General features: G+C 35.6%; 1 protein-coding gene across 1 annotated transcript in view; it reads left to right on the forward strand.

Annotated features, from left to right (window-relative positions):
* The window catches only part of LOC123760053 (uncharacterized), a 24462-nt gene extending 11956 nt beyond the window's left edge, over positions 1 to 12506 (forward strand). Inside the window, exons 4-8 of the mRNA XM_045745474.2 lie at positions 4533 to 4591; positions 6276 to 6432; positions 6735 to 6912; positions 7669 to 7825; positions 10114 to 12506. Coding sequence (XP_045601430.1) covers positions 4533 to 4591; positions 6276 to 6432; positions 6735 to 6912; positions 7669 to 7825; positions 10114 to 10274 — 712 coding nt within the window. The 3' untranslated portion in view covers positions 10275 to 12506. The remainder of the gene's footprint in view (positions 1 to 4532; positions 4592 to 6275; positions 6433 to 6734; positions 6913 to 7668; positions 7826 to 10113) is intronic.

Genomic DNA, 12506 nt, shown 5'->3' on the forward strand with positions numbered 1-12506 from the left:
AATTGCTTCACACAGTCATTCAGTTAATTCTAAAATACTTCTTAATTCTTCAACATTCTCTTAACACAAGAACATGCAAACAGTCAGTAACAATATCATGACTGAAAATTAGATACCTCTCTGTACATATCTCGCATTCAATTCAGGATATTCTTGTATTACATACCTCATCACATCCCCTCAATATCTCTGGTAAAAACATTGCTAACCCTCTTCTTTTGTAAGTTACAATTTGTTTTTAATTTCTGATCATAACTAACTTTCAAACTCTTATAACACTTAATTATTCACCATTCACCCATTTACCCTTCACAATATGATGTCTCACTCATTTCAAACACATCTTTCATCTTTCCATTTGTAGAATTTACTTTCAAATCTTCATGTGTCCTCATTTATATCATTTAGATTAAACACATTTAATTCCTCATTTAATTTCTGCCAAGCTTCCACTAGGCTTTTGCCCAGTTTCCTACCACCCACTGTATGAGAGCCAAAGGGGTTTGGCAACACAGACAAGGCTTAAATGTTTTGCAGGTGCAACAACAGAAAGGACTTATGTGAATTTGGTAGAGGAACATTTCAATAGCCTTAAATTAGCAAGTGAATAGTGAACTACAGTAGAAAGTAGTTGAGGCTAATACCATACTGTGCATGGCTTTAAATGTAGATATACTGTACTAGGAATCTAGTTCCCTGTGGTTACCGCAGTCTTCGTGGCGTAGTGGTAAAACACCTGCTCGACGCTTCGCAAAGAGCTTTGGCCTGGGTTCGTATCCTAGCCGAGGAGGATTTACTTGCCATCAATCCTTAACGATTGTTCATCCAGCCTCTGTTCATCTCTGTTCTGTTCTCTTAAGTCTCTGTTCACCCAGCAGTGAATGGGTACCTGGTTGTTAAACGATTCGGCGGGTCGTATTCTGGGGAAAATTAGGATTAAGGGGGTTGCCTGAAATGCTACGTGTGCTAGTGTCTGTACAAGAATGTAACAAACTCTTGTATATTTAAATAAATACAAAATACAAAAAAATAGTTAGGAGCTATTGCATTAAATGACCAGTAGCTGATAAGACTGGGCCCAAGAGCTGGCATTCAACCCTGTAGACACAGTCCAAGTAAGCAAGTGCACAAGAGTAGAGAATATTTACAGTAAAGTACAGTATTATCAGTCCGATTCCTACATTGAAGCTCATATAATTCCCATTGTCGGGGGACAGGAAGCCTGCGCTTTGCCTTATCACTATCCCACTAGGCTAACTGCTGACCTTCCTCAGGATGCAACAACAGTTGTCTAACTCCTGGGGTACCTGTTTTATTGCTAGGTGAATAGAAGCATCAAGTTAAAGGAAACATGCCAAACCGTTCCTGTCCTGCTTAGAGATTGAATCCGGGGTCCCTCAGTTGTGAACTGAGAACATAGACTGCCGTAGATTACCAATATACAGTGTATGATACTGAAATATTGAATATACAGTGTACATTACTGCAATGTACAGTATACCATACTGCACTATACAATATACAGTACTACAATGTACAGTATCCAGTACTGTCCTATACAGTGTACAGTACTGCAGTATACAGTGTATGGTACTGCAATATACAATGTACAGTATTGTAATATATACAGTGTACAGTACTCCAATATACAGTACACAGTACTGCATTATACAGTGTACAGTACTGTACTCCAATATACAGTATAATGTACTGCAGTGTACAGTGCACAGTACTGCAGTATACAGTGTACAGTACTGCAAGCTCTGCAGTATACAGTGTACAGTACTGAAGTATGCAGTACTACAGCGTACGGTACTGCAGTATAGTGTACGGTACTGCAGTATACAGTGTACAGAACCAGTATACAGTGTACGGTACTGCAGTGTGTGGTGTACGGTACTGCAAGTAGAATAAGGTCTTAAGGATAAATTGAAGATTGACAGTTTTGCTTATCCTATGTAAATACTTGTAATTCTTATATAATCATTGAAATTCTTTGAGCAAATGTTCTTAAACCATTTTGAACTGATAAACCTTAAAACAAATTTAATACGAAATCAATTTTATATTGTTTTCAGTTTATGCAAGTCTTTATTGAATAGGATGAAATATTTTGTAAGTTATTGCACAAAGTGAGATACCTGGAATTTAATTAAATATTTATTGATGACTATAGACATGGCTCATGGTGCACCCAACCACGGTTGAGTGACTACCTTTTCAACTTGAAACTCCAGCTCCGGGAGAGCATAACGAATGCTGTGAATGCTCTGGTGTTCTGCCTGAAATGGCCCACAAAAATGATGTAAAAAAGTGGTCTGGTTGCATTCTGAGGCAGTGAACCTGATCGGGTGTTGTCAACGATGCCAGACTGCACCAGGTTTTTGCCACAGGATGGGGGTGGGTTGGAGGCCAGCTAGGGTGTATTTTAATACATATTTCCTAGAACACAGACCTCAGAAATAGCTACTTATTTTATTTTTGTGTTTTATCAGTGAGTGGTTCATGAACTAAAGGTATCTGGGCATTTTTAGTTTGTTTTTTAATAATAGTCTGTAATTAGTGCAAACTATTACATATATTAATTAATGTTGTGTTTGATTTATCACTAATTTTTATTTAAAAATGCTTGATCAATTTGGGCTAATAACATAATCATAAGAGTAGTGTATGTCAATAAAGATATGGGAATTTCTTTTGTTGAACAACAGCTGCATATCTTTTTGGTAACCCCAACTAAGCAAAGCGTGGGGTATGAGCAGGTGGCATATTACACCCATTTACTACCTGGTGTTGATTTTGCACACAAGGATGAACTGGATACATTATGGCTTTATTAAAATAAAGCTCTATTTTTAGTATTGCTGTACAGTAATGTATTAGGTATTCCTGGTTCTTTGTTGCATAGGAGTACCTTTGGTATATTAACTAGTACAGTGTCTGTACAGTACTTCCTGCGAAACAAAGTTATTTCTATACAGGTTACTGGTGCTACAAGTTAGATGTTAGATGCTTGCTTCCAAAGGGCAATGGGAAAGGGTATTTGTATTATTCTAGAGAAACTAGTGCATCAGTGCTGAAGGTGGGCTTCTTGAGAAGAGAGTACAATATTGTTTGCATTAGCTAGTGGTTCATCCCAATGTTCTCCAGTTGGTGTCTCATTACCCTGGGCGCCAACAAATACAAAACCATAACATATGGTTGCTGTTTTCTCCTCACTGATGTCGCAATGCCTCTCGTAGACAGTAGAGGGCTTCCTATTATCAAATTTAACCATCAAGATGCCATCATAGATATTGTACTAGTTATATAGAAAATGCTCAGTACTGTACTGTTGATAAATGTGTGAACCTGGTATTAGACAAAAAGCTATTGCTTATTCCCTGTCATGGTGATAGAGTAGTTAAGCCCTCCATGCTACAAGCAGATTGCTTTCAAGCACCCATTTATAATACAAACCTAAATCAAATGTTTTGACGCGGTTTAGATACTTGGTACATCTGTGCAATTGTACTCTTAGCCTAGTGGAAGCAGATTAGATTTGGTAAGCAGATTAGAGGTAAGGGGAGACATGATAACCACCTTCAAAATTCTCAGGGGAATAGACAGGGTGGACAAAGTCAAACTATTTAGCATGGGTGGAACACAAACAAGGGGACACAGATAGAAACTTGGTACCCAAACTAGCCACAGAGCAATTAGAAAGAATTTTTTCTGTGTCAGAGTAGTTAACAAGTGGAATGTATTAATCAGTGATGTGGTGGAGGCAGACTCCATACACAGTTTCAAATGTAGATTTGATAAAGCCCAATAGGCTCCTGAATCTGTACACTAGTTGATTGATAGTTGAGAGGACCAAAGAGGCGAAGCTCAACCCCCGCAAGCACCACTAGGTGACTACTACTGTTGCTGCTACTATTACAGCATCAACTACAAATGCTTAATTGATATTAAGTAAATAAATTTAAGGGCTTTCCAGTACTGTACACACTTGGGTTACAAATCAATCCAGGTGTGAAATACTTATTGCAAAATTTATAATGTTGCAAAAGTAATAGTTTGCATTCTGTCTTAAATGGTATATATATATCAGCTTATTGAGGAAGGTATCCACTAGTCTATTAAGGCAGTGTGGCATTCACAAACTTTGCAAGATATTTTTAAAAATACAAGTGCCTCAGCCTCTCTTTCACTTCCTTCTTCTCTAACTCTTCCAGACTTCCACTTCTCTGCTACCCAGAGGAGGATCTACATTTATCTATTTAAAATACAGTACTGTACAATGCAAATATTATTACTGGCATAATTATTATTTTGCAAATAAGAATTTCATATCTGGATTTATTTGTAACGTGTATTCAAAATGGCTTATGTTTATTTAATGTCAGTTCCTCTGCATTTTACTGATTTACAATACACATTCACTTGGCTTCAATTACAGGGTTTTATGTTAACTAATCATAATACTGTATGTACAATTACAGTCATTGAGTTGAAGCTTATTGGTTGAAGCCATGTTTAAATCTCTTCAGTAAACAGGCGATATTTGATGGAAAGCGTGCCATCCGAGGAGGAATTCCAGTTGTCTTTCGTAAGTATTATTACTACAGAAGTCATTTATCTTAAGAATGCCTTTCTCCAAAATACATATTCTATTGCTATTTTTTAATTTTCACTTTCTTATCTCTAATTTTCCTTTACATTAGTTCTTTAGAATTAGATTTTAAATTCATCACAAATTGCATAAAGGTTGGTAAAATATGGCATATTCATAGTTGGCACTGCACTAAGTGTGCAGTGTTTGTGACACTTGGCATTCCTCAGTTCGTCTATTTTGCTTTTGCTTGACTATACTGTACTGTGTGTGGTGCTATTGCAGGATCACAGTAAATTTGCAGTGGATGCCATTTATCTTGATTGAAATCACTTAGATCATCAATTACTTTCCTCCAGTAAAGATGATATTAATGATGCTTCAGAACATTGCTCGCTTGTAGCTGAATTGTTCTTGGTTCATAGCTCATCTGCCAGGATGTCTGTACCTAGTCCTACTCTGCTCTGCTTTAAATGCATATCAGCTATTACCATTACCAGAATGCAGCTTATCTACCACCAGTATGGGGGTCTGGCAGCAGATAGCATTGATGGTCCCTTCAGACACCAATATGAAACTAGCAAGTACTGTATCCTATTGTCCTTTCTCCAGTCAAGCGTCTTGCTTGAGCTTCTTGCTCTTGCTCGTATCTATCCTTACTTAGCTGCTTTATCTCTCAAATGATAGTTATTTAGAAGGCCAGTGCCCATGGTGTGTGTGAAAAAATTGAATTGAAAATCTGTAAGGATCAATCACATATAGCAATTTGAGCGCAGGATGAAATTTTTGATAGTGATTGGAGTCGTGTAAGGGTTAAAGCAGGGGGGTCTCTAAAAAATTATTGCATCATATTCAACTTTACAAGAGCTCCTTGAATTAGTCTTTGGTTTTTAATTTTCTTACCCTTCCTTTATTTAGCCAGGTAAGACTTCATTATTTGCTTTTTTCATTCTCTGCTTAAGTCAGTTTGCTCTCAATATGCCACAATAGATTACTGGACACTGAAGCAGTTTTAGGTCTTGTTCTTTCTGTGGTACTGCAGTATATGGTGCAGTACCTGCACCATATACTATTCTATACTATTAATATTCTGTGACCTTTCCCTTAGTTCATTTTCCTTCTTGCATCTACTATTAGTAATAAGATTAGCGAGATTTAGTAATATTCATGGGATTGCTGAATTGTTTAATGAGTGTGTTTGACATTGTACATAAGTATGTTTGGTTCAGTATAACCAAAAGCTGCCTCACATTGGTCAATAGGCCTTTGCAGTTTCCAAAAATGTTTTGATTTATTGGTAGAGTACTGGGTTCATTTTTATAAAGATCAATGGTTATTTCTTGGCTAGATTGACTTTCTCCATTGGTGTCAACAAGATGATACTGCAAGGAGGCTTACAAACTTTGTGGCACTGCTGTTGCCTTGCTGGATTGGACAGTTGGTGTCTAAAAGACACTCTAGGAACTTGTTTGAAGGAATAGCCTAATATAGCTTGGAGAGGTTTTCACAGAATCCTAAATTTGTGTTTTTCTTCCACAATAGTCATGCTTGTTGGCAACCATGTCCAAGCAATTTACTGTCCCAAAGTTGTTGTACTGTACTAATGAAAAAATTACTTTCATCAAATGCATTATATATTCTAAATTTCTATAAAATTTAACACTGTTGGTTACTGTTGCAGCCCAGTTTGGACCCTGGAGCACTGGTCCACAGCATGGATTTGCCCGCATTTGCCGCTGGGAGCTAAAGAAGCCTCCAGAACGTTTACCTACCGGAGATGTAGAGGCTATGTTCCAGTTGCTGGACAATGAATTCACTCGGTCCATGTGGAACTATCCGTGGGTGTTGCGTTTTTATATTCTGGATTGGAACATGGATTATATCATTGAAATTTTTAAAATCTTGAAAATTTTCTGACATTAGTTGTATAGTGTTAGCATTTTGCCATTGTGAAAATGACTGCTATTAATAATGTTACATTAAAAACTCAATCAATGGGGATTCTTGTTTATAAAGACTATTTCTTTGGCAAAAATGAATATAGTTATGCTGAAAAGTTAGCCTTTTGAGTATGTAATTTTACTAGTATTTTTGTCAACTTGAAAAACAAAACGTTTACGATACCCTTATCACTCGACAGGTTCAGCTTAACGTATCGTCTCATCTTACGAGAAAAGGAACTCCACTTTAACATATCTGTTTACAACCCAGGAGCAGAGACGCTCTCCTTTACTCTTCTTCTCCATACTTACTTCAAGGTTCCTGATGTACGCCGATGTCAAATTACTGGCATGAGGGGATGCACCTATATAGATAAGGTCTGTTATCTTCTTTGGGAGAATTTGATATTAATTTTGCTGTGCTATTAATAATGACTACATCATATCATATACCTGGCTGTTGATACCTGGTTGATGGGGTTCTGGGAGTTCTACTCCCCAAGCCCGGCTAGAGGCCAGGCTTGACTTGTGAGTTTGGTCCACTAGGCTGTTGCTTGGAGCGGCCCGCACTCGAATGACTTGAAGAGATTTCAGTGCTGTTAATGTTCCAATTGTGATCTTTACAAGTTATTATCTATGTTCTTTACCCGGTTTATTTCTTTTACTCTCCAGTGTTTAGCTCTTTTGTAAGACCATTATAGTCTATTATAGATCACTCCAGTACTGACATTTTTTCTTAAATTTCCTATTAATATATTAATAGCCACCCTGAACAGAGTATCTTCAGTAAATTACCAACATTTTCTTCGGATGTTCTTTTTCAGAAAATGTCCTCAATATTCATTGTTAAAGATTGATTCTAAACATAATAGAGCATAGCACATAGCAAAAACAATTGTTCAGTCTTTACAAATTATATTTCTATTCGCATTCTTGTCTGTTCTTTACTTTGTATGCAGTGTTAATGAGAAATTTATTATACTTGATTTGTCACTTTACAATTGTTATATACTAGTGGTTATTTAATTCATTTTTTACTGCCTAACCATATTATAGTTTCTTTCATTACATTAACTTTGAGATATACACTGACTTTTACATCACTATGGTTCATTCGTGATTTAATTTCCCCAGACCCGAGAGGGAGCTCTCTACCAGGAGCACCGTGATGTGGTAACCATTAATGAATGGACAGATCGTATCTATCAGAATACTCCTCTTGAGCACATCATCACTAATGTTGTAAGCGGCCGCAAGATGAGAATGCAAAAGTACAACCTTGTTGATACTGGTATGTATCTATATTATTTGATGGAAACCCATTAAATTTACAAATTAGAAAATGTTTAACAAAAAATGTGCATGCATGGGTGTAGAGTGCATGAACATGTTATTTTCTTTGTAACAGGTTAGCCTTTCCATAGTACTGTATATAGGTTTTCAAAGATATTCTTCAGAATCATAATTATGAGGGAAGAAATTTTGTATACTAGTGTAATTATGATAAAATATTGTTATGCCTCAGCCCAAAAGAGGGAGCAAATGCTTCTGTAGTTCAGGTGTGTGTTGGTATATTCATATATAATTGTGTAAATGACAGGAACACAACGTTGGTCATGACCAAGTTGCAAAATTACTGAATTCCTCAAGCTTTTCATTATGAGCATTGTGACTGTTTCACTAGTTTGCCAGTTTTGTTATTATTATTTGCTCACTATTAGCTATTCCTAGTTAGAAAAGCTATTCCTATTGCTAGAAAAAAACAAATAAGTTGGAAAGTTGCACAGAATTATACTAGACTATTCACGTATCCACCCACACCAGGGTCAGGATGGCAGTAGAGCAGCAATTTGAACAAAAGTTTTAAACAAAAGTAAAGGCCCACCCAAAGCCTCTTGCATTGTTACATACGAAGGAAAATGGCAAATCTTGTGATGAGGTGGAGAAAATGGGGGGAACATTATAGTAGTCCCTGGAGAGATGAAGTGACGCATGCAGCAATTAAACATAAAAACAGTAATAATTGTGGTTCACCACAAATGTAAAGTGCTTTCCTGAAAGAACACTGGAATCCACTTTCTGGTCTCATTGGGGCTAACCATTACCCCCAACTTTATGTATAACATTATGTGGTTCATAATGTCATACATAAAAAATATATAGTTACCAGACTAAATAAAATTCTGTATATGACCTCCATAGATTCTGAGCAAAAAGGTTAGTATCATAAATGGTCATAGATAACAATTCATGCAGCCTACTTTAGTATCTTGACCAGACCACACACTAGAAAGTGAAGGGACGACAACGTTTCTACTGTAGTATCCATGGTGATACTAAAACAGGCTGCAAGAATTGTCATGCATGACTATTATAGAACTAATCTTTTCAATACAGCTCTCAGAATGGATACAGAGGTCATATACAGAATTTTATGTATTGCATTGTAAAGCACATACAATGCAATACATAAAATACCATCTACCTACCATCTTCATGATACCATCATGAAGATGGTAGGGGAAAGGTTTGTCCCAATGGGTTCAGAAGGTGGATTCCAATATTCCTTTTGGTAAACGCTTGACATTTGTGGTGAACTAGTTACACATATGAGGAATCAATAATTATAGGCATAATTTATTATTTTATTTTGTGTAATTTGATAAAAAGAGGTATAAGAAATTCTTGCAAATAACATATTTAAATTGTCTGAATAATTAAGTCAATGTGCTTGAAATTCCAATTTGATTTTTGTTTATGTAATGATACAAAGAAAAATGGCAACTATTGCCTACCAAGACTTTATAGACAATTAACATTAACATCTGTACTTTTTCATGCCATCCTGCCTGTTCGTATAAAAATATTATGCCATAGGCATTTATTTTTTAAAGTAAATATTGATGGGAATATAATATTCCTGAGGGGGTTTAAAAGACTACTTGACTTTATGGTGAACCACAAGGAGTGCAAAGCATTTTTGCATGAAATATAGGCTAAACTCCATGTTTTAAAAACTAGAAACAAAGCCATATGCAGTATTTGCTTGTACTGGACACCAGGTCTTGGGAAGCAGTGGAATGCTTATTTGAATGAGTGGTGGAGCATGTTTATCTGTGATGCTATATAGTGTGAATAAAACAAATGGATTTTATATTGATATCATTTAATTGTTTTCTCTGGGCGACATAGAATTGACTTTCATAGTAGTATACTGTAGATTGCTGCATGGTAGTAGAAGTTGATTGTGCTGTGTAATTATTTGAAGAATATGTGAACCTGACTATATTCTGTATTTTACTTAGATATAGCAAAGGGTTTAATTATCTGTTCAGTGTTTTAGAGTGCAAGCAGTTGGTGATGCCTGAAACCAACTCGGCCAACTCTTGACTTGCATTTCCTTAGATATCGTGGTTGTTCCTTGTTCATTTTTAATTGTTTAAAAGCTTGGAAGCATTTTGAAATGCTTGGTTAAGAATCTGCCTGTGGCTATTCTCTCAAAGATTGGGAGATACCAGAGAAAACAATTTATCAAAAATTGTAAATAATGAGTTAACATGATTTTAATTTTTTTTCCAGTGGTATGGAATCCATGGATTGAGAAAGCCAAAGAGATCCCAGATTTTGGGGAGGAGGAATTCCCTAACCTGGTGTGTGTAGAGGCAGGTCACGTCTCTGCTCCAGTCATCCTTCCACCTGGAACTGTGTTCGAGGCCAGTCAGATCCTGCAAGTCATGTAGAATGTTATGGCACACCGTTGACTAAATAATAGTAAGACCCACAAGTGGAAGACAAGAACAGATTTGGAAGTATTTTAATGCTTGAATTCTTTGACGGTCATCAGTTCTTCCAAGCATTGAAGACTGATGTCAAATATATAACGGTATGTCTTAGCTTGTGAGTTTTATTATTGTAATTATAGTTTAGCGATCTGTTCATCCATGTCCATAAACTGTGAATGGATAAGAAAGGTCCAAAATTTAAGAGGTTCTGTAAGAGGCAGTTTAAACTATCCTTTAGGGAATTTGATATTGATAGATGTCAGTGTGGCTGTAAGTGTGAAGGAAGAAGTGTACTTGACGTCAGCAATTAAATCAATTTTTTTTTTAACTGAAGTACAGTGCAGTATGTCTATAAAGGAAAGAAGCAACACTAGTGCATAAGTTGGCTAGAGAATTGGTTTTAATGTGCATTTTCAGGTTGTGAAAGGTGTTAAAATTCATGTGGCATTTGATTCTGGATGGCTATGTTCACATGGATCTGTTCTTAATTGTGTTGTCATTTGTTATATGATCATGTTTGTTCTTTTAATGTTGATACCTGTGAGCATCCAAGTGGCTGTAGCACATGCCTGCTCAAGCATGTGCTACATGTGTTCATTTGAAGTTATCCCAGAATGGAGCGAATTTATTGATTATAATATATATATCATGGTGCTATGAGTGTTGTGTGTGATTGGGAGCCTTTTCATAGCAATTTCAGTATAACATGTTCATTATAAGCAAACCATGACAAAAATTGCAATACAGAATAGTGGTCTTGTGTATCTCGCTAAAAGTTAATTGATTATAGAGTCCAGTAAGCTGATCCATGCTGAATATTATACTTTTGATCTCAAGTGTAGCATTAAGAAGTTAAGAAAAGGAGTTAACTGTATCCAAAAATGTAACATTATAATTGGGTGATTCACAGCATTTATCATGGTTGTCATGAGTTTCATGGTATTTGTGCCCCAATTGCAAAACCAAAGTTTTAAAAAAGGAAGATTAAGACAGGGTGACAATTTCTTAATTAATGGTGTTTGTATTTTGTAGGTTGTTTGTTGTAGTATACTTGCTACTAACCTAGTTATTGATACTGTAGACAAGAATTGCTTTTGCATTCTGTAATGGTGCATAATTTGAGTGCTAAAGGGTTGCTAACTATTATGGAATAGAGGATGATTTGTAGTTGATATTCTTGAGCTTTCTAATATTGTTAATTACCCAGACCTGGGTAGCATGTGGCTTTACTTCTCCAGTTTTAGGAGATGTTAGAAAAAAACTATTTTTAGTGTTTACATTTGAAGTTTTTATGAAGAAATATTTGCCAGCCTTTGGACAGTCATAATTTTGTTTTTATAGGTAATGTCATATTCATGCAACATAGCTTTTTTAGTAGGTTATCAGAAGATGCATCTTCACAATACTGGGTAGACTAAACTTGCAACAGATGCATGTAAAAGTAAATTTTAGAATATTTTATGAGGGCTGTTATATTAAAGTTTGTTTATTACCATTTTGACTTATGTACAGTGCTGTAATGTTGTTGAGGTAGCTTGTAGATAGCATTTTATTCTAAAGCTTGTTTTGCACAACCCATGAAATTTGACAATTGTTAGAACTATTGGAACTACAGTAGATGCTTTTTCAAAGCATTTTAATTTTGCCTGAAAACAAGCATTATGTAAATTTCAAAATATTTAGTTAATTTAATTTTGACAGGAATTTTCTATGGCACATTACATTATTGATAGGGAGAGTTAAGTGTGAGAAGAGGGGGTGTAACTGGCCATTATTACTATGGCTAGTCACTGTTATCCAGTGGCCTAAGTGAATGGCTAAGAAATAGTGGAAATTTAGCTAACTTTAGCCTCTCAGGAGAATTGTATTTCTCACTGAGATAATATTTGTAAGTAGAGTTAAAAAAAATGAAAATCTAAGCCATATTCACAGCTCTTCTGGTATTGTAATTTTTTGTAATGCATTCCGAATTTGTATTTCTTTTAAGATGTTTTATCTTGATATATGAATTGTTTTTAATGCCCTTTTTTCATAGTTTAATATTTAATTCATGTTTCTTATATCTTTATTTTATATGGTCATATATCATGTATTAATGTTGAATTTCACACCATGATATTTTCCTTAATGTTTATATAGTGGAAATTTGAACTTCAAAATATAGTCATTAAATGCTAAATGTCTTTAAAA

The sequence above is a fragment of the Procambarus clarkii genome, chromosome 16 (assembly GCF_040958095.1).
Source record: "Procambarus clarkii isolate CNS0578487 chromosome 16, FALCON_Pclarkii_2.0, whole genome shotgun sequence".
Taxonomy (NCBI): Eukaryota; Metazoa; Arthropoda; class Malacostraca; order Decapoda; family Cambaridae; genus Procambarus; species Procambarus clarkii.